This window comes from Prorops nasuta, unplaced genomic scaffold (genome assembly GCF_024137725.1).
Source record: "Prorops nasuta isolate Cenicafe-Biocafe unplaced genomic scaffold, Cenicafe_Pnas_1.2 PNAS00008, whole genome shotgun sequence".
Lineage (NCBI taxonomy): Eukaryota > Metazoa > Arthropoda > Insecta > Hymenoptera > Bethylidae > Prorops > Prorops nasuta.
Window position 1 is genome coordinate 1,158,202 of NW_027116805.1, and position 22,676 is coordinate 1,180,877.

Genomic DNA, 22,676 nt, shown 5'->3' on the forward strand with positions numbered 1-22,676 from the left:
AATCATTCCGTAATCTGATATTGAACAATATCGGTATCTTTAATTGTCATTAACGACAAATACCGCTATATACAATAATGATAAATAAAAAAATATATAAAATTTTGCCGTTAATGACGTAGATAATTATTTTTACTAATTACAGTATATAAGTCTAGGTTTAAATAAAATCTTCAATACATATTATGTACTTTACTTATAAATGCCACATTCACACTAGTTTTTATTTATCTTACAATAATTACACGCCAAAGGCCAAACTGTTTTCAAATTCTTCAACAAGTATTTATTTTTTATAGAACTTCGAATGATTAATTCAAGAAATAAACATTTCATAGGTGTCGAAACCGGTAACAAATAGTTCCTAAAAAAACAAATATGAGTCGTTTATCAAAGATTTATAAACTTGGAAGTCTAAAAAACAAGATAAATTACAATGAAATTGCTTTACAACAGCGGCTAGCATTATTTTGTGACCTGTGCTGCTTTCTTTGCTTTCACGAGTTCAACCAGTTCCTGCACACAAAAATTAATTCATTTAAATTAATTTTAAATAATGGCTTTTCTTCGATAATACCAAAATATTTATGGTGGAAAATATTAAGCTTCCGTACCTTATACCTTCTCATGCATTCCTTTTTCGTTCTACTAGGTATACAGCTAGCAATTTGTTCCCATCTATCAGACACAGTAGTGGGATAAGTTTTTAAAGCTTGTTCCAGCAACTTCTGCTCAGCAGGAGTCCATGGCTTCTCCTCTTTCTTGATTTCTTTCGTTTCTCCATTTACTAAAGGAGGATCGAGCCTCTCGGTAACAGCAGGCATTCTCTCTTCAACTTCCTTTGATTTCTTTTCAGCAATAAAATTATCGAAAGCCTTTTTATTAGCTTGTTCCTTCAAAGACGACTTACTGAAATCTGTTGATTGAAGATCTTTAGCCTTAGCTAAAACCTCCTTGGCTTCCCTGGTAACGCCACTTGAAGAGGTTCCATGCTGATTGATGAAATTTGCAACGACTTCCCACCTCTGATTGGTACCAGCAGGAAATAGATTCACAGCTTTGATGAGAAGTTGAATATCATTTTCCGTCCATGGAGCACTAGAAGCTTTTACCTGCTTTTCTGGTGTATTTCGCGAGTCATTATTAATCAAAGCAGACCTTCTTTCCTCCTCAATTTTCTTTTCTGTTTCTTCAACAATGCTGAGGAAAGCCTCTTTTCCTTTTTCCTGCAACTTCTTTGTAGCTTCCTCCAGCTGTGTCAATTTCAAAAGCTCACAAATTTTTTCGACACTCTCCATATGTCGAAGACTTTCGTTTGAATCACTGGTGAAATAATTATTGGCTTTGCAATAATCTCTAAAAGTTTTTCGTTCTTTACGCAAGGCTTTTTTATGTGCTTCTCTTTCTTGTTTCAGTGCATCTTGCTTCGCTTTCTCCTCTTTTTCTTTCACTTCTCTCTCTTTTCTCTCTTTCTCTGCAGCATCTCTGGCTTGTTTCTCCTCTTCCTGCTGCCTAGCTTTAGCAGCTTCTTGTTTTGCTCTCTTTACTGCAATTTTCTTTTCTTTATCATCTAGTTGGAACTTCTTTATCCTTGGATCTATATTATATGCCATGTCCACCAGAGTTCTGATTCTTGCCATTTCTTCCTTTTTCCGTTTCGCTCTAGTGGATTTGTTCTTTTTCTCAATCCATTTACGCATATCACGACTGAAATTAGTAATTTGATAGTATCAAATCAATAATTTTACTGCATAATTCAATTATAAATTAATATTCTAATATACTTACTCTTGGCCACTTTCTTTATCCTCCTCGTCTAAATAAGAATATTCTCTCCATGAATCAAAATTATACCAGAATGAATAAAATTTCTCCACTTTGTCCCTTGGCATTTCTGGACCTCCTAGTCTAGGAACTGGCTTTTTATTTGACCATCTTGAATTTTCTTTGAAGGCTTGACCCATAGCTATGTAAAAGTTGCTTTTGCACTCTCTCTCATCTGGCAGATCATCATTGAAGAAAGGATCCACGCTGTCATAGCTTCTCCTTTTTAGCGGATTTCCTAAAGTCTCCCAAGCCCGAGTAATACAGGTGAAATAGTCATCATCTGGCCGAATCTCTTCTCCCAGAGCCTTACGTTTGTCCGGATGGTGTTTGAGTATCTTCAGCTTGTCTGTAAACCAGATTTAAGTATCCATCTAATGTATTAATCTGTGAGACAAGGGTAAATAGTTGGCATAACACCTACATTCCTTTAGAGAGTAAACTTTGAACTGTGTTTACGTACAAGCCCTTTTGATAATATCTTCCGTTGCTCTGTGCCTAAGTTTTTTCAATCCTAATACTGCATAATGGTCCTGATCTTTCCACTCCTTTGGATCCAAAGATCTCAGGTATTGAAGATCATCTTCAAACTGGTACTGGGAAAGGTCCTCCTCATCAGAAGACTCTGATATCCTGTCCTGTCTGAGACTCCGGTAGAACTGAGATTTCCATGCCTGCGCAGTGGAATACAAAACTAACTGACCTGTCTTGCAACTTTGATTTCGTGAAGGACCTAAAAAGTTCAAAAAACAAAGTTACGAATATTTCGACGAAAAAATAATCTATACAAAATCACTTATACAAGTATGCACACATTACAGAAAGACAAACGTAACGCACGTGTTAATTGAAAGCAAAATTAAAATAATAGTCAAAACACCAACTTTAATAAAACAAATAATGAAAAAAAACGAGAAGAATAGATTATTATATTTTTTGTGAACCATAAATCAAGTTATGTTTGATGCTGCATCATTACCAAAACTTTTCTGCCTGAAGTTTGAAAATTCTAACCTAAAATGGCCGGTGTCAAAATGAAAACTTGCCCAACTTGAATTGAACTCACCAGAAACTGTGCTGTAATTGCTAGATTCTTCATTTTGCGTTCCGTCTGTCATTCTTATAAATAAAATGAACGACTAGCTTAATATTAAAAAATTAATACAAGTGTCGCGATTTCTTTAACTAGAATTATTATCACGCTGCCAACATCTTCCCAAAGCCATCCAGTCCCAGATTCCACTGATTCCAGGCCATCTAGCACCATCTAGCACCAGCTTGCAATTCTTCCAATCGCATTCAAACAACAAATATTACAGCGGAAAGCGGAAGTCTACACTGCGAAGGAGATATGCCCTGAAATAATTAAGACAATGGAACGATAGAACGCTATAAAATTAAAATCTTTTTTATTTACAATACATGTTATATAAAGTTTTAAAAATTATCTACATAAATAACAATTCTATAAATAGTGTAAATTAACATTATTGGGTCGGGTTTTTCTCTAACGGCGGTGGTATAATACTAGAGATTTGTGTTAGCTGATTATAGCACTCGGAATAATGAAATTTGAAAGCATTGATTGGTCGATATTGGTAGCATTCAGCAGAGGTAGCAGCTCAGTAACGTTACTAGATTTCTTTTTAAACTTCTACTTCTATTGGATAAAATTATAGAATCTAAGAGTAATAGCCAATAACATACTACGCTCCCTCAACATTTGTCTCTGCTGAATGCTACCATTGTGTAGCGCCAACTCAAAATAGGCCGTCGCCCGTCACCAATAATTGGAATAAAGTTGGATACGAAATCTGAACCCATACGCCGTTATGGTGTGTAAAGTGTTTACAGTTAATCGTAGCAGAAAAAAATGTAAAATGGAGAAATATCAAAAAGGTGAGGTTACTAAAAAAAATTGAAAATAAAGAATGAAATTAAGAATATTCGTACTTTCGATTCATTATTTTCAATTATTACTTTATAATCTCACCTTTTTCATATTTCTTTATTTTACACCTCTTTCTGCTATATACATATATAAGATTAGCGTGTAAACACCACTACACACCAAACTGTCAGGATGGGATGTATGTCGACACTGGACGTCTCGTCTGGACACTCTGGACAGTTCGTATCAGTTCGTGACGTATGTAGTAGTTCGTACCGTTCGTATGTATGTACTATGTATACACATACAGTATGCGTCATTATCTCCATGTCTCCATGGTTTAACCTTTGAAGGGAAAGAAAGAAAGAATGAACAATAAGTTGGAACTCGATGACCAAAATTGTGTTTCATTTTGCATTAGCCGAAAACAAATCAACGCATTTTTAAAAATAGAACAAAAATATTATTAATAAAATTAGACTGCAAAACAATATATATAAAAAGAGTGATAATTAATTTCAGCTAAATAAAGGATAAAAAATTTAGCATATAGCTAATTGTTTTTGAAAATTGACTAGGTTGTAGGGGTTTATTTATAATGGAAGTTAACCTATAAAATAAGACTTAAGTCTTAAGGCCTAAGTAACAGATAAAAAATGGTGAAGCTGTAATTAAATTAAGGAATTTAAATTTAATTGTAGAAAACTGATTAAATAACTATATATGTTATTGATATTTACCTTAGTCGTAAAAATCTGTACCAATTTCTTCACATTATTTCATTATTATAGCAGAAATAATAACGAATTATAGAAAAGGAAGATAATATAATTTTGATGGATATATATAAAGTGACTGAAATTAATATGTTGGAGCAATGCTCAAGCAATTCTCAATCAGCTGACTACATTTGTCCAGTATGTAGTTGTCGATATGCCAATGAGAAACAATTTTATGGTCATCTACAAGTACACTCAGGAGAGGTTACTTGGAAATGCTTTCAATGTGAAGATAAGAATTTAGAATTTGAATCTCAAGCAAAATTACAAATGCATGAGAATTTATGTCATCAAATAGTAAGACCTTTCAAGTGTGATCTTTGTTGTCTGACATTTGATCGAGCATCTCAACTTGATTATCATCATCGAAGTATTCATCTGGGAGAAAAGTCTCACGTTTGTCAAATATGCAGTAAAGGTTTTTTCAGAAAAACAGATCTAAGAACGCATTTAAATATTCATCTAGGTACTAATTATTGTATCTGTGAAGTTTGTGGAAAAAAGTTCAGTCACGTTTCAAATTTAATCAGACATTGCAGAATGCATGCTGGTATTTATCAAGCTTCTTTAATTATATAGGTTTTTATTTATTCAAAGCTTTTTTTGTAAGTATATTAATAGACTATTTTTGCAGGTGTAAAGCCTTATCCATGTTCAATATGTGGAAAAAGGTTTACACAAATTAGCTCTCTTGGTAGACACAAACGTATTCATGATAAGGAAAGTAACAATATTGATAAGAATACTCAGAATCTTGAGGCAGATCAAACTTTGCAAGGTGAACAATCTATTGAAAACAATAATGAAGTAAGTAGGTTAATTTTTTTTTACTTATCATAGATAGATTAATTACAATTGTTGCATGTTATACAGGTTAAAGGAAACAGCAATAGATCTGATAATCACAAAATTGTAAAACGCCAACATTATTGCAAAATTTGTGGCGAAAGCTTTCATTTTATACTTTTACTACGTCAACATGAAAAATATCACATTAATAGTGGAAAATTTCAATGCAAAGATTGTGAAAAGGTAACATTAAAATTTTATTTAAAAATTTTTGAGTTTGAAGAATAGAATTGAGTTATTAATTTTCTTCTTTTTATTATTGAAGAGCTTCCAAGAATTACATGATATGAAAGATCATAAATGCCATAGATTAGGTTTCGATGACATAGAAATAAAAACAAAGAAAGACAAAAAAGATTTTATTAAATCAAGACTAGCTAATAATACAAACAAGGAGAAAATTCAAGATTCAAAGGAAAGTAAAGTATTGGAGCAGGGTAATCTCATGGAAACTGTTATTTATATTTCCTCGGATCAGGTAATTAGTAGCTAGTTTTAATAGTTTGCAATATAAGATATATAATTTATAAAGTATATGTGTAGAGTAACAACCTTCAATTTATTATATATGCAGGGTGAAAAAACTGATCCTATTGATTTAGAGGATCAACTTTTGCAAGATCACTTGGCTGAAATAGCAATAAAATTAAGAACAGCAGATACTATTCAAAATAAAGATATAAGTATAAATATAGCAGAAATTCTTGATAGCTGTAATTATGATCAGAATGAATCATTAAATAATGCTGATATAGCTTCATATAAAAATTCTGATATAACAGATACAGATATTATATATGTACGACAATTAGATCATAATGAATTTAAATTAATGCCAGAAAGTAATCAGTCAAATAGTGAGTGTGCAGCTATAAATCATGAAAAAGAACAAAGTTTTAAATCTGATGAAAGATATCAATCTGAATCCCTTGAGTTTAATAGTATTGTCTCAGATGTTTGTACAAGTCTAAGTATTGAAGATCAGCATGAAAAACTTAGAACAAATAATATCAATAGTAACAGAAATTTATTATCATATGAGAGTAGAAAGCTTGTTAGTTATAATCATGAGACTAATTTAATAAAATCTGTAAACCTGGATAATATTGTTGAAAATAATAGACTTGTTGAGTCTATAGAAAGAAATGTTAATAAACTTATATCTAATAGTGAAAATGAATTTGATGATTCTAGTAATGCAAATAATGGAATCTTTAATTGTATAGAGCCAACTTTACGATTGGTACAAACCGAAAGTGGCGAACAGTTTTATAAATTATTGATAAATAATTTTTTAGATAAAGCTCCAATAACTTCAAATGGTAAAAGCTTAGATAAAGTTCATTTTGAAGAGACAACTTATACTGATTATGATGGAAAATCGCTCTCTTCTAGCAAGCAATCTGCAACTATCGATTTTATACAAAGATATGACGAATATGAGACAAGTGACAACTTGGAAAATCTTACAGATTTACAAAACGATTTGTATTACACACATCAAGAATTCCAAAGGCAAGAAAAAGAGTTTGACTCATTGCAAAATAATGAAAATGACCAATTGTCATGCATAAATTTGAAAAATAAGGAATTTTCTATTAGCATATCAGAGAAAGAAATGCAGAATATGCAGACTTTCAATCTATGTCATTTAGACAATGATACGCAAACCGATTTTGAGAATTATGTTGAAAACAATTTAGAAGCATTTGAGAAAACAGCTTTTGAAAATAGCGAAGAGCGTTTTTTTGAACTTATCGAGATTGGTAGTACAGAAAATAATGATACTATCAAAAACCCTTTATGTAAACAGTCACCGATGCTTTGTGTAGTACAAAATGAAGGTGAACAGCTGTTAGAGCTATTACAAGATTCTCTACAAAATAATAAATATCAAAATCAACAATTTGTCAAATCTTTAAATTTGAATGAGAACAAGGCAGACTTTTTAAGATCACCAGTTTGCTTACCAACGTCTGTTCATGATAATAGATCAGACTTATTGATTCGTATTAGTGATAATACTGAATTTCAGTCTGTTCAGTATGGTAATATTGATTCTAAAAAACCTACTAAACTAGAAACAAGTGTAGGTAAGGCGATTATTACGGAGGACATAAATCAATCACCAGCAAAAAAGAAATCTAAAAAATCCTTCAAAAGATTTCAATGCAAAGTATGCAATAAAGTATTTTCATCTGGTTATAATTATAAACAACACATAGGTACGCATTTTATGGACCATCAAAGATTCAAGTGTAAAGACTGTGGAATTTCATTTGCATGGAAATCTACTTTAAACAAACATATTGCTAATAATCATAGACCTGATGGTCCACAAAAATTTGTCTGTGATATCTGCCCAAAAGTTTATACAACTTTATCTCAAGTGAATGTAGGTGTACTTTTATTATTTCCTATGAAAGTAAATAGAATAATCAAAATGATTCTTTTCTGTTTTACAATTTAGGAGCACGTAAAAAGAGATCATTTAAAACAACGAAATCACGTATGTCCTCATTGTGGTAAATCTTTTTTTAAGAAATTTGATTTGAAAACTCATAGTCGGACACACACAAATGAGAGACCGTATATTTGTCGCTCCTGCGGAAAGCGTTTTCCTCATCAAAGTCATATCATTCGTCATGAACGTATTCATTCTGGTGAAAAGCCTTACTCCTGTAATGTTTGTCAAAAAACATTTGCGCAGCCTGGTTCATTGAAAGTTCATAAACAGAAGCATCAGCAAACTAAAGTTGATATCCTGGACTATCAGATGGATGAGGATGATCCTCTTGCATTTGCCAAGCTTTAAAAGAAAGGTGATCATCCGAGTAGACAATGTGTATATATATAGATTAATATATAATGTAAATATGGCAAACTTGTTAAATATAATATTTTTTAGTAATACGCGCGTGTACTAATTTTCATTTAGATTGAATATATATTAGGGTGCTTTTCAACAATTTTATTTATTGGTTTTATTCGCGATACAAAAACAATTTCTTTAGGCGATGTTACTCAAGCAAGGAATGGAAAGTGGGAGTTTAGTTTATATTTTTATCGAAAGTTTGTTCAATAATTTCGGTGTAGTGGTGAAGCAGTACTTATAGAAGTTATGTTGCATTAGATTATTAATTAGTAAATATTCAAAAGTATAAGGGAGGGGTAAAATTAAGGATAATGATATCCATTATAAAATGGCTATATTTAAGAGTAATCTGATACATGTATTACATCCCAACACACGCCATCGCCTGGTTTTTAGTGTTTCTAAACTTACAATGCATGACATTACGAATAACATGGGCTATGCATATATTTAACACTGCATACATATACTACACTCTCACCGTAATATTTCCAGCTCTTCCTATCTTTCAGCTTTACGACAATATGTGCAAGGTAGAGCGGATCTTTTCATCACATCCAATCGCAGGTAACGTAGGCGTATAAGAATGTCGCATTTCATTAAAATAAATGAACGTTCGCTTCTTTACTGCATACAATAATTAAACAATCAACGTTTATAAACTACAAAATTGTTTTGCTTGATTATCATTTTCTTTCCTTTGCTCAGTGCGTTAATCTTAGCGAGACTCTCTCCTTATATGTTTCTAATTTTTCTCCTCCGCACAAGTTTCTTTAACGCTATAATAATCAATCATTATTAAAAATCTCTTCAACTGATTGTACGCATATTTTTTTTAACAATATTATTCTTCAGTTTTAGTTGGTGTTCACTGCTGCCTCGTTACGTTAAATTAATATTCTTTTGTCTACAATACTCGTTTTATTTTCTTTTACTTTATGTGAAAAATCATATATTTAATTCAATATGTTCAAACCTTCTTCTTCACTAATAGGTACTTTGTAAATTTACAAAGTGGGCTGTCATCAGCAAACTATTTTAAATATCTTTTTCATACTTTTTAGTAATTCTTTCAATAATAACAAACAATTTTCTAAGCTGTTAATGAGTTATATATATATATATAATAAGATTATTTATTTTTAAAGCAGAAAATAGTTTAGTGTCTATGTCCATTAGTAATCATATTTATTTTGAACCAATAAAGATTATTTTATATGCCTGATATTTTATTTACGTTAACTACAATCTTTAGTCAGTTTCTAATTGCAAATTCTAAAAGCATCAGTGTGAATACGAGTGTGTATTATTATCATTATTGAAAATGTATTAGCGGAAGTCTCAACGCTTGTTTGAAATTCATATTTTTCACTACATGGTACAGCTGTACAATTATGTCATTCCCCTTTAGTTAGAAATTATGATCGAAAATCGAAATTCATAAAAATTCTTGTTAGCAAAACTTCCAGCATTTCTTTGTGATTCAACAAGTACTTATAAAATTGTAAAACTGCCTTTAAAAATGAATTTCTTTTTTTACAAATGTTTATCGATATTGCAATAAACCTATATCGCTATAAATATAGGTTTTAAAACATTTTTCATACAATTTAGCATAAATTATTAAATATTATTTATGTCATTAATTTGAAAGTTAACGAAATTTGTGTCGAATACTCTAATATTAATAATGAAAATACTCCATTTAACCGACTTCTTTGTGATACAATTAAATCTTTCTATAACATGCAAGTAATTCGTATTTTCAAAATTCTACAAGGAAAAAAATATTATTTTGATTCAAATAAGTCTGTATTTGAATATAGTGACCATTAAATATGTACTTGGCTTTTAATAAATAGATGATTAAATTTAAAGGAAAATTCAAGGAAATTAAATTTATTTTATTTCATTACATTTATTTTTAGTATCAGGGGAATGTTTAATTGGCATTATTCATAAAGAAGATTTATTTGAATCAAATAATTGTTTTTTCTTTATGTGTAATGATATTATTACTTGTTCGAATAAGCTCACTCGTAATCATTGTACAGCAGTGAAAAATGACTCATGCACATGTATAAAAGAGTTGGATTTTTGCTCAAGAATCATTTTCCTCCATTCATTGTATAATATAGAATATAGATAGTTCTATTGAAGCTGCTTGCGACGCGTTTAACATTGAAAAAGCCGAATTTATTGATATTTGCCTACGCGAAATTTCTTTCAGCGTATACATTTCGTCATAATATAAAGCGTATAGCTTTGTGTATTTATTTAGATGTTTACTCTCTCTGGAAAAATAACGTAACGAACCTTTCCAATTCGGAAATTAGTTATTAAAAGCGCGTTATAAATGTTTCTCAAGTAAAAATATAAATACCTATCTTGCTCTTTCGCTCGATTCGCAATCCTTAGCTGCATTTTATTAAAAAATACACACGAAACATAGCTTACAATCCGTGTATCAGTTAATCCTCACATTTCTATTCTTTTCTTTCTTATCGATCCGTCTTGTCGCTTTGTCAGATATATTGCTCGGCTAAGATATTAATGATCCACAGAACGAATCTCCGTTCAGTTTTGGTGATTCATATTTATAATTTTCGAAATTTATTCGGACACGCGCGAGGTTTTTTATAACCGACTCTGTGTATTTTATTTCCCATTTAATCTATCAACACAAACAATTATACTTATACGATCATATTGTAATTCCTCAACAGTTTTGCCATTACATTAAACTTGATTTTCTTTTTCCATTCTTCTTCGCCTTAATTTATCTTCCGTTAAAAACAAAGTTTTTTCCATCACGCCAGGAACAATTTTATTTCAGACGCAGCCTATATATATAGTATTTATCTATACGTTAAAGTTTAAGTTAAACGTCAGGAAATTCTGACACCTTGGTATCCCATTTTTATTTACTTTCAAGGTCAATCTATTTGATCCATGATATTTATTGATAAATAAATTAGCTCGTTTAGCTTCTAACAATATATTTGTAAAACTACTATGTAAATGTTACATAAAATTTATGTATAACGAATTCGTCTCTCATTCACTGTTATTCGAAGCGAATAAGCGTCAATATTATCGTCTTCCACCTAAATGACATTTCTCAAGTGTAAATTAGGAGATGCTGCTGCAGGCTGTCAAACCATAGCTTACGATTATAGCGAACAGGTTATGCGGGTTACGTCGATAGAATCTATTTGGTATGTGTCGACTAAAGCTAATTCGTGTTCCTTCGAATGATAATTACATAGCGAGAAACGGCGATGAAAAATCTTGAATGTTCTTGCCAAACGTTAAATCTTCCACTCATCAGAATATTTCTTTCCTCGTGCCTTTAAAACTGTCCTTTTCGTTGGTTCTTGTTACAGCTGAGTGGTAATAAGCTTTTCTATAATTTCGGGAATCAGCGATGTTACATCCATTACGATCACTCGCAAGAACGTATCGTTAGATAGTTATACGCTTAATTATAACAATAATTATTATTACTATGGTATGATTATTATCATAATTATAGTTATAATTACAACTGTAGTCAAATTACACGAAAGGTCATCAGGTTCCCTCGTATTATTATCGATATTTTATGCCGTTGTACATTTGGTTACTTTTGCACTGGAAAAGCATTTTATACTAATTAAACTCTATCTGAGAGAATGTCGTCAGTAATTAAGAAGCAACCGGTTCATTAGTTTCTTAAAATCATTTGTTTAGAAAACATAAAACTATTGTAAATAATTTGACATAAGCTTAGAATTAAGAATTTAGACGATCTACTCATCCACTTAAATCCATTCCTATATTTTGTTCACGTTTTCCTTCGCTCCAATTGATTATTATCTTCTTCTTTGTAGTCTCTTATCACAGACGTAACATTCTTAGCTGATTTTTGACAAATATTTTATCGATTTCATCAAGAATTTTTGCTTTATAGTAAATCAAATTGAGAAGATAAAACGATGATATGTTGTGCGTATAGAAAGAAAAATTTTAAATGCTTTTAAAATTATTATTTACGAGATCTAACAGAGTCACGAAGAAATCAAGGAAAAGTCTACGACGGTCTTCGAGAATATTGTGAAAAATCAGCGACCAGAGCGAACTAAGGGAAAGTACGAAAGGAAGATCAAAGGAAGACTTCTCCTTATTGAGACAGAAGAGAAAGGATATATAGATATATATATATATATAGTTTAAATCATTTTCTCTTCTTATTCTTAGCTGCGATGGTTGTGTGCCATTCCATTTAATTCGCATTTTATTGTAGTAACAACATAATTGCGTGAAAATATATCTTGTCAAGTGTGACGTGGTGATTACAGATATCAAAATGAATCGCAGCTACGTAACATGCCATAAATTTAAAAACATCGCCTTAAACTATATGATTAATTTGACACAATTATATCTAAAGATTTCAAAATGTAAAAATATTTTAGGTACAAGTTAATAAAGCATCTTGATTCTCTGATATTTTTAATTATACATAGAGAGGATAAAGCGCTCCTAAATATTTATCACAAGTCAAGTTTAGTAATGTAAATGATTGAAAATGGATAGATCTCACTTTATGCTGGTTATATAATAAACATTATAAGCTAGCTAGTAAACAATGATTAAACGATGATATTTTACTTGCGAATCATATTGTATAGTATATAGTTTGTAATTTGTGTGCGTACATTGTGTATAAAATATAATAAAAATAACATTAGTTTACGTATTTGACAGAGTATAGGATTTAGAGTAATCTATAAAAATATTTTTCGATACAACCATATAAGATAATTCATCTTTAATTATTTCATATTTGAAACAAGAGGGCCTATATTTGTCTGCAAAATAAAGTATAATAAAGTATATATTTTTTATTATTGACTACGTTTCATCCATTCGTTTCTGTACTATTATAATATATTTAGGCTAGTTATTCCCTTTTCTAATATTTTATCAAGTTTATTCAAGAATTTTGTTATATTTGTTAAAGGTTTTAATATATTTTTAATGGTGGAAATCAAAGATACGGTAATGCCGAAAGTATCGCTGTACTTCCGAGATTCTGAGGTAGAATAGCAGTGTAAGTAGCTCCGATAAACATTTCATTATAAACCATTTGTATTTATGAATAATTTACGTATTCAGTAGTTCGTGCATTATACTTTTAATTGTTATATCGATCGTTTCACGGTGGTAGTTTCGATAACCTTGTATTGCTTATTAAATATTTAAAAAAAATTAGAATGAAAACAACCAGAAATTGCTAGACCACCTTACTTTGAAAACAATTATAAATGGGTTTAACATAATTTTTTCTTGTTGTACATAATCAACTAAGGTGATAATAAGGTAATTCAATCAATTATTAATAATAGAACGAGTAAAAGTAACATTAACAACTTGAGATTACAGTTACTGCGTTGTTTTAAATAGAAAAAAGAATAAGCGAAAAGATTTTCACACAGAGGGAAAATGCCTTCGACGAGAATGAATGAAGTTGTAGAACTAAGGAAAAGTCTAGTAAAGGCAACGATGAGATAGACGTCAAGGAAAAAAAGTGTTGTAACCTCTTGTAACACCTGTAGCATTATAAATTGTTCAAAAGGTATTCCATAAATTTTTTTGATAAACAAACCATTAATCACAACTATTGAAGCAGAAAAAATATTTAAATTGCAATTTACAATAATGATATGCAGGAATAAGTCGGAGAAGATTTACATAATTTTAGATATAAATATATAGAATATAGCAACAAAATTTAATGTAAAATGATGGATTTTTGTACATTGTGCTTTCGAGAACGCGGGTTTTCTATAGCAAAGCTTTTATTTTATAGCTTTCAATTTGCCGTAATCTAATAAGTTTTTAATTAACTCGTCAATCTGGTTTCATTAACCACTACCAATTTACCTTGATATTTAATTAATTAATCAAATTAGCGAAAACTCTAGTTTGATGATGCTTAACGCTACGTATGATTATTCTCACTGATTATCGATTAGTATTAGTTTATATAAATGTAATGGCTGTCCGATTTACACGAGCGAAAACGTAAGCTGGAATCTTGAGCAATTGTTTGAAATGATTTTTATATATCTACTATATCACTAATTTATCATATTTAATGAATTATATTCAATATATAACTTGTAAATGTTCCGAAGCTTTGCCATAATTACCTACCTAATACGTCATGAAATTGATTTTCATATTCCAAAATTTCGTCTATCTTATTAGTCATATTTGATGCTTTCACTTTGTTTCCCTTCCCATCTTTTCACTCGTTTCCTTTCTTCTCTATTAACAACTTCTCGTGTGGACGCAAGCGATAAACATAGGCCTTCTTTAACACGTTAGATAGACTCTTGTAATTAAATTGTTAAAGATATTGTCTTCGGGACGTTATACATTACTATTTATTTCGACTCATCTCGAACTCTTTATGTTTTTACTGTCAAAGCGTTTTGCTTTTATTATTTTCTTCGCCTTCTCAATTATCTTACCCCTTTCTCTCTCTCTCTCTCTCTCTCTATCTTCCCCTGCCTTCTCTTACTTTACCATGATATTTAAGGATGATTTATATGTTTTAGATCGTGGGGTATACTACGCAATATATTTTCTTTCTTTTTCTCTAATTAAGAAGCTCTTCAAGATAATAATTTTTAATGCGGACTAACTTAATCCGTCTTTTTATAAAGTCACAAAGCTCCAAGAAAAATGTATTTTCTTTCAACAATAAATTTTTAAAAGCAAATAGGATACTTATTATTAAAATATTTGTCTTACTCCGTTAACATAATATTTGTATATGTTTAAGTATATTCTCTATGTTTATATTTTATATTTATTCGACGGGGAAACCGTAGTCCCACAATGGTTATCAACCAAAAATTAATCTATCGCCGAATTAAACCGATAAGAATATCTTTTCTCAATCGTATATTTATAATCATGCAAGTTTTTAATTATAAAAATAGATAATTAAATAATAGGATAGAGAAATATAGCTCTGTCGAATGTCATTGGCCATTCAAATTATCCAGTTAAAAATAGAGTTTCATTCATAATTGTGCATTGACCTTTAGTTTCTGAGTAATAAGATAAAAATATGGCGAAAATAAAGGTTCGTCTTCTTTTTTTTTTCATACATTTAGATGGAGATTAAAAGCTTTGCCCTTTAACTAAAATTGAATAGATTATTGTCTTATTCTATATATGAAAGATGTGCAATGATCAACGTTACCAGCGAAAACGACGCATTTATAATCATCAATCGTGTGATGCTCATTACTTCCTGAAGTGCACATAGCAAATCGAATCATCATTACACGAGCTGCTTAATTATTTGCTTTAACCATTGTCCCCATATCGTATCTGTTATATAGATTTTTTAAAAAATGTCTTCGTTTCCTTTCTTCTTCTCTCACACGCATCGGTTCGTTCAAAGCACATAGAATACACATACTCACATACATATATATCATTCGTACATCTTTGTCACTACTATAATTATTAACGTTTCCTTTAACATAAAAATAGCGATATCACTGGGAGAAAATCCTGCAATACTACAGTCGGCTTACGGTATAAACTACACGTTTACAACCATCCGACATTATATGTATATAGTTAAACTCACTCTAGTAAACTTTTCTCGTACATCATTGGTTTTATAGCATCGTGCGCGAAAATTTCTCGGTACGAAACTAAAATTTTTTAATAGCCAATGAATGTTTCTATTGGAAATTAAGTGATTATTAATCAACTTGTGTATGCGACTAGATATACTTACAGTTATGGTTCTTATAATATACGGCTATATTATTTTTTATTGTTTAAGCTGATAAAAGCGATTTGTAAAAAGAAAGATTAAAATTGAAATTTCAAAGTGTTTATAAATTTTTAGATTAAATAGCTATTACTTTTTTTAATGTAATATTTGCAGGTATTAGTTACTTTTAAAAACTTTTTATATAATATATTATTCCAATAGTCGTTTAAAGAGATTTTTGTTATATATTCTACAAAAGAACATCATTGGTAATGCAGGACTTTCTCCCATTCATCAACATACTAGCGCAAGCATATACTTACGAGTATATGTCAATGAGTGTGCGTATACACAACCTATAATATATGTATACAATACATGAATTGATCTATGCCTTTGCATGTGTAAGCTTTATACTAAATATGAATCATAAGATGCCTTTTTCCTTTCCGTTTTAACACTGCTCATAACATGTAATAGGAATATGCCTATAATGCTTTATTAATATTTATAATAATAATATAATTATCATTACATATATTATATCTAAGCGTTAATATTGAACGCTATCGCGGTCTACGCGACTGTCTTTTCACTTTAAGAATTTAAATTTATCTCATAAATTCATTTGTTCTTTAAATGCATAACTTTTCGTAATCAACGGCAATAAACAGAGAACTTCATTTTCTCTAAATAAATGAAAGGAAAAGCAAAAGATTAATAAAATAAATGTTATTTAAATATTTCGTCAAATTCATAATATAACGTTAGCACTGGATACAAGTATGAATTCATGTTTTATATTGTTGAAATTGAAAAACTATGCAAAATATTAGTATAAAGTAGTGTTGTAAAATTTAAGTATGTGGAAAAATGATTATTTTGAATTTAAGATTACAATGCAATTGATGGGCCATAGTAGCGAAAAAAGTACAAATCTTTTGTACCATTTATAAATATTCAACATGATTTCGGTATGATTTTGTTTGGCGGCCTCTTCTGCAGGAACACGTCGTAACACTTATTTAACGTGAATACGTAGGTATTAATATTTACTTAAATACGCTTGGGGTTTCATTTCTACGGGATCGCTACGTATTCTGTTTTTACTTAACAGTGGAATATCAATACTGTTAAATATTAGTTTAGCTAATCTTATAGTGTTGGTTTTGTCACGGTCATTCGTTAAATATAAGCATCCTTCAATGATGGGTTATGCTGGGGCTATTATACTAAGACGACAGGAAAGTGTTCCAGTTGTTACTTTAATTTTTCATCAGTCAATTTTAGTAAATTACCACGAAACCTTACAACCTCATCGACACAATCAAAATAATCGTTTTCCTTTCCACTTCAACCAGCTTTTGCAAGATTCGTAAGATAGTATGTTTACAGATTTTATGCGTTTAATAAGGATCTTTTTTAGGATTTGGTATAAACGTCTAATTCGGAACATGCCATCCTATTGGGGTTTCGCTTTTGTCAACTATGCAAAAGAATTTTGGACGGGTTTATAGTGATCTCGAGGATTAATGAACATGGAATTCGTATAATGCGGCATACTATGTAGATTCTATGTAGATCAAGTCAATTCTAAACGAAGCTCAATTGATTGTTTCAAAAGGGATCTCTTATAGTCTCATAGAGGTGTTTTAATGAAAGTAAATTAAGTGTGTGCGAAGCCCAAAGATTACCGATATCGTATAAGCTTTACTCTTAAACCACTTCTCTCAATATCCTTCCCTCAATGGTCTTTTTTAACGAGACATCATTATATTCAAGTGGTTAATAATGATGCGAAAGGTTCCAACGTATTCAACAATTCTTCTCTTCGATAGATTCTTTTGGAACAATTCGGTGACAAATACTTATATTGAAATATTTGTCAGTATCGTGCTTTTTAAGCGTGCTACTTTAAATTCGAATGAATTAACACGAATACTTATCGAAATCTTTTAGCTCCAGTTAGGATCTGCAGTCAGTTTTGAAACGAACGATGAGTTGCTTTCGCTGCTTGCTGAGAGGTTGAAAAGCATCAAAGTTGTTTCGGCGAAATTTCATTTCATTCCAAGAATAGCTCTCATATATGATGAGTAGTTGCTTTCATGTCTGTCAATCGTCAATTAATCTATCTTTGCAAAAGTGATATTTGCTTTAATTAATAATCGTGAGAATTTAAATTTTTTATTGTGAACCTAAGACTTTCTAGTTTTAACTGGTCTTGAGTTTTTGCGCGCTCTTCTATATAGGAAGAATCCTGGCGGCCTTTCCGGATAGTATTGGTTTTTAGCGTTCGACAAATGATACCAAGCTGAAGGTGGAGCAGACAAGGTGATCTTTTACGCATTTTCTACCTCGGCCAAAACTCCGTCATCGCTAATATCTTCATCCCAAATCTGTCAAACTAATTCTTCGACGTCAGGATTGTAACGAATTCTGAAAAGTCAAGATTTTCCTCAATTTTACTAAAATAATCCACGAACAATTGTAATTTTTGTTAAGATTCAACAATTAGCCTAAAAATCTACAGGCTTTTCTCGTTAAGCGGTTAATCGATCAGTCCTAGTCTCGTCATTCACTTCCGAATCTCCCAACAGCTTCGATCTTCAAAAGAGTCTTTGAGGGGAGAAAATTTTAAACTACTTTGTGAGTTTGTTGGGAACAACAAAGTTTCGATTAGCTCGAGAATTAAGTTTCGACTTTTTGCGGGGATAATCAAAGAGGGTTTGTTCTTCTTCACACAGTAAAAAGAAGACAAAAATAGGGAGAAGATAAAATCACCTTCATAGTTGACCATCCCGTCACCATCAAGATCAGCTTCTTTAATCATATCGTCAACTTCCTCCTCTGACAATTTTTCACCAAGATTCGTCATCACGTGTCGTAATTCTTTGGATGAAATTAAACCGTCGTTGTTCTTGTCAAAAACCCTGTTAATCACAAATGCTATGTAAGTATTAAGAAACTGGAAGCCAATCGACCATCCGATTAATCAATACAAGTACCTGAAAGCTTCGCGAAGCTCGTCTTCCCCATCAGCACCTTTCATCTTTTTCGACATCATTTGCAGAAATTCATTAAACTCGATGGTTCCATTCCCATCCTGATCTACTTCATTCACCATGTCTCGTAGTTCGGTTTCTGCAATGTACAAAGATCCAAATTGCAATTTTGTACAAATTTTCAGACTTATTCAACCATTTTAGAGTAAATTTAGATACAAAATAAATAATATATTAAACGACGAGAAGACAATCTATTCGCAAAGACAGAGAGGCCGATGGAATGGACTATTTGATAATTGTAAATTTCGAGGTGAAATGAATCAGATTTGGCGCAGTAACGATGACAAGGTCGCAATAGCGGGGGAAATGTGTGAGACACGGATGCTCTGTGTGTGTGTTTGGTATGCATTCAATTAGTATTCGACCGTCCTAAAGCGTGTGTGTTGTACCGGATATGCAGCTTTGATATTCATGAAGGCAACTTTTGTGGAGAAAAGTATTCCAGGTAGGAATGCACCACGTTCCCAAATCATTTATTCATTCAACCAACTGTAAGAGTCAACTCGTCGCCGGGTGAAAGCATTTTCACGTTATTTCTCACATAAAGAAATACTACTACGTGAATAAATCAGGTACTTGCAAAAAAAATTTTTGTTGTTGAGCTTCGATTTAACTGCAAGTTGAAAATAACTTGTACAGAAGCAAATTCTCGTTTCTCATGAACAAGGAAACGCGAGAAAATTGCAAACTGTCCTTTTGTTAACATTTATTAATGAGTCTATTCTTTTAAATATATTTCAGTCAGAGAAGTAATTGTAGAATCACAGGAAGGTCCAGCCAATTTATACGTTATTGGTGCTTTTTTTAACTATAAAACTAATTTATAGTAGCTAGGTTCGTCATACCACCTTTGTCTATCTTATTATTAGTTGGAAAAGGTATTTTCTCAAAATGCGACAGAAAGGAAACTCGAGTGGAATGCTCATCCCAGCTTTACTGCGCGCTTATCATACTAATCAGAGATGTCTGTTTGTTGCTGCTTACCCGATGGACGTTGGCCCAATGATCGCATAACGACACCAAGCTCGGCCATCGTGATTGTACCATCCTCATCCTTGTCAAACAACATGAACGCCTCTTTGAATTCTGTGAATGATAAGCAAATAAATTATCAATCTTATTATCACATACACACATACACACACACATAGAGTGACAAAAGTTCGTCTCTAACTTACCAGCAACCTGATCTTCCGTGAGTCCATATTCGGACTGAAACAATGGAAAATTTATGTAATTAATATTTCTCAAACAAATAAGTAAATTAGTTTATTTCAAATAAGAAGGAGGAGGGGGGGGGGGTGAAAGAAAATTCATACATGAGATTGTTTGGATTTTACGTGAAATTAGAGAATAACTCACAATGAGTTTCCTAGTTTGGGAGTCTAATTGATTCGCTATATGACGTAGCTTACAGTATTGTTGATTATACGCCTTTTGATCAGCCATCTCGGTATAATAATTGGGTTGATACTAAACTCGAGGGATGTTACATTTGGAGTGTTATAGGAGTATGTGTAGAAGAAGGGGGGAATGGAGTTTGGCCAATCGCCTGGTTACTGCACCGAAACGAAACATGTCTGTGGAATGGCTGTTTAACGAAGAGGTCACATCCGGGAATTATTAATAATAAAGCGTGTTGCAGCCTTAACGTGTCGCCGGTGCTTGCTAGGCTAGCCTAATTGGGTCACTCACACACTCGCTCTATCGTATCTCCGTGCATGCGTATAAATTATAGCGACGCTCCTATCTTTACGATAAGTAGCTTACTTAGTTGACTAAGTTGCATATACCTATACAATTACCGCTACACAGCTACAGCCTCATCATCTCCAACGATAATTTCATTAGGAGATACCAACGTTGCCTCAAACTATTCAATAAAATTTATTATTATTGCATTACTAAAAGTCAACCGAACGTTTATAACTATTATACATTCACCTTCTCTCTTCTTTATAGATCGAAAACAATTGTTGTTGGCTTTCAACCAAATGATACTGCTGGTATTTCTATAGATTTTATAGAATATACTCGAAAACCACTAAGGGTCGTTGAACCTATCATTGTTCGTTCATTCTAGAGCAAATTTCTAACATTCATATGTATATGCTTTCCTTTCTCTTGCTTTTAATAAAGAAAGAAATGGATTTTCTATTCAAATTGTCAGTTTATTTTATTTGTTGTGTTCAGCTTCTCCCAGATTCACACATTGTCTTCATCTTGTTTTTATGTATAAATTCTGCGAAACTTTCTGATGTCGCGAAGAGAATCTATATTTTTGATGCTAGTTCAACGCATGTATTACTTTCCACGAAAATTACAAGAAATTCCATCGTAATGAAATTATACAGTGTAATGTAGAATAACAATAAAAGTTTGAAGGGCAAAGACTTTTGAAAATAATGAAGATGTATGGAAGAAACTGAGCGAAGAAAATACTTCGACATATCTTCAAGGCTATATTATTGTAGCAACGTGTATCTTGGATTGGGAAATTTTGCATACGGGGTGTCAGTGCTCTAATATTAATACAGCTATATTTCTTAGTAAATTTCAATCGAGTTATGAAGCATTTATCATTTCCCAATCCAAACTTTTTAATCTCGAGACAAACAAGTTTTCGCAAGAAATAGAATAGGAAACAATAATCATAACAACACACTGCAATATTTTTGGCAAATTTTATATTTTCTAGAAAGAAACAGTGTGTGCAAGAAATTTTATCTAATGGAATATTTCTGAAACCAATTAAAATTCCTGCTTTTCAAAGTACACTGTGTATAATTTAAAATAGGACAAATGGGGTGGAAAATCGGTTTTCGTCTCTCTTAGCGGATGGTACTACTACTGATATGGGACTGGAGAGCAGCTTCATGCACAAACACTCGCAACGTACTCTTAGCGTTTTATGTCAATAACACCGTATATGCATACTACATCCTCTACACTTTACTGCTGCTGAACCAAGTTTACCATTAAAAATTTTATACTGATTAAAGAGATATATCCCCCTCCCCCTTTTCCTATCCCTTCGACCTCTTCAAGAAAAAAATCTACAAACTGCAACTGATATTACTCTGAATAATTAAAAAATTCTGCTTCGCTTAGCTCCACGAAATTCTCTTTTTTCATTCCTCTTTTTTTATTACTTACGCTTATTTGTCGAATTTGACAGTCGATCTTGCTCGTTAATCTTCGTAGTCTTCCGTACTCGTAAGTGTATTTTTTCTCCACATCGGCCATGCTGCTGGTGCTTATTTTCCTTTTAAATTCCGCTTTTCTCTTTTTTTTTCAAGGATACGTTTGAAGCCTCAAAAACACGATCTTTTGTTAATCTTAACAAGCTTTGCAAAATATCTTTGGCATAAAGCTTGAAGGAAGGTTTGCAAAGAACTTACTATCTGTTTCCAAGTATCCTCGAGACACGTAGGTCAGATATACTTGAGTATATATATCTATAGGTATAGCGTGTTGTGTGTATATGAAACGTCTATCCTTTGGTTACACATGTACAAAGGACTCCAAATTTTACAGTTAATACTAGCCTATCCTGCAGCAAACACAAGGAAAGCCCTATATTTTGCGAGTTTTTCACAAAATG

General features: G+C 31.6%; 3 protein-coding genes across 6 annotated transcripts in view; 1 reads left to right on the forward strand and 2 right to left on the reverse strand.

Moving 5' to 3' along the window:
- Window positions 1-28: 28 nt before the first annotated feature.
- On the reverse strand, window positions 29-3,090 carry LOC136775866 (dnaJ homolog subfamily C member 2). 2 transcript variants are annotated; one of them, XM_066731018.1, is made up of 6 exons: window positions 2,891-3,090; window positions 2,288-2,557; window positions 1,789-2,173; window positions 615-1,707; window positions 436-516; window positions 29-364 (listed from the first exon to the last, which is right to left on the reverse strand). In XM_066731018.1, exons 1-5 carry the CDS (start codon window positions 2,940-2,942, stop codon window positions 466-468), a joined length of 1,851 nt encoding a protein of 616 aa, XP_066587115.1. In that variant the 5' UTR covers window positions 2,943-3,090; the 3' UTR covers window positions 29-364; window positions 436-465. The 2 variants fall into 2 exon arrangements, with proteins under 2 accessions (XP_066587115.1, XP_066587114.1); XM_066731017.1 differs by having other exon boundaries at window positions 29-516.
- Window positions 3,091-3,873: 783 nt separating this feature from the next.
- On the forward strand, window positions 3,874-11,060 carry LOC136775880 (zinc finger protein 91-like). Its single transcript, XM_066731050.1, has 6 exons — window positions 3,874-5,044; window positions 5,129-5,301; window positions 5,368-5,526; window positions 5,609-5,821; window positions 5,918-7,738; window positions 7,814-11,060. Exons 1-6 carry the CDS (start codon window positions 4,552-4,554, stop codon window positions 8,156-8,158), a joined length of 3,204 nt encoding a protein of 1,067 aa, XP_066587147.1. The 5' UTR covers window positions 3,874-4,551; the 3' UTR covers window positions 8,159-11,060.
- A 140-nt stretch (window positions 11,061-11,200) lies between these two features.
- The window catches only part of LOC136775881 (calmodulin-like), a 70,198-nt gene continuing 58,722 nt past the window's right edge, over window positions 11,201-22,676 (reverse strand). For all 3 annotated transcript variants that reach the window (XM_066731053.1, XM_066731051.1, XM_066731052.1), the window contains 5 exons: window positions 20,251-20,284; window positions 20,057-20,158; window positions 19,013-19,148; window positions 18,789-18,937; window positions 11,201-18,443 (listed from right to left, as the gene is read on the reverse strand). In XM_066731053.1, the coding sequence (XP_066587150.1) occupies window positions 18,412-18,443; window positions 18,789-18,937; window positions 19,013-19,148; window positions 20,057-20,158; window positions 20,251-20,284 (453 nt within the window). In that variant the 3' untranslated portion in view covers window positions 11,201-18,411. The remainder of the gene's footprint in view (window positions 18,444-18,788; window positions 18,938-19,012; window positions 19,149-20,056; window positions 20,159-20,250; window positions 20,285-22,676) is intronic.

What these genes read in the sequence shown, in the direction of transcription:
- LOC136775866 (XM_066731018.1), bottom strand. Translation starts at nt 2,942, where the DNA reads ATGACAGACGGAACGCAAAATGAAGAATCTAGCAATTACAGCACAGTT. An exon ending in CAATTACAGCACAGTTTCTG is followed by an intron (nt 2,558 to 2,890) that starts GTGAGTTCAATT and finishes TGAACTTTTTAG; the next exon opens with GTCCTTCACGAAATCAAAGT. An exon ending in AGATATTATCAAAAGGGCTT is followed by an intron (nt 2,174 to 2,287) that starts GTACGTAAACAC and finishes TCTGGTTTACAG; the next exon opens with ACAAGCTGAAGATACTCAAA.
- LOC136775880 (XM_066731050.1), top strand. Translation starts at nt 4,552, where the DNA reads ATGGATATATATAAAGTGACTGAAATTAATATGTTGGAGCAATGCTCA. An exon ending in ACATTGCAGAATGCATGCTG is followed by an intron (nt 5,045 to 5,128) that starts GTATTTATCAAG and finishes CTATTTTTGCAG; the next exon opens with GTGTAAAGCCTTATCCATGT. An exon ending in TTTATATTTCCTCGGATCAG is followed by an intron (nt 5,822 to 5,917) that starts GTAATTAGTAGC and finishes TTATATATGCAG; the next exon opens with GGTGAAAAAACTGATCCTAT.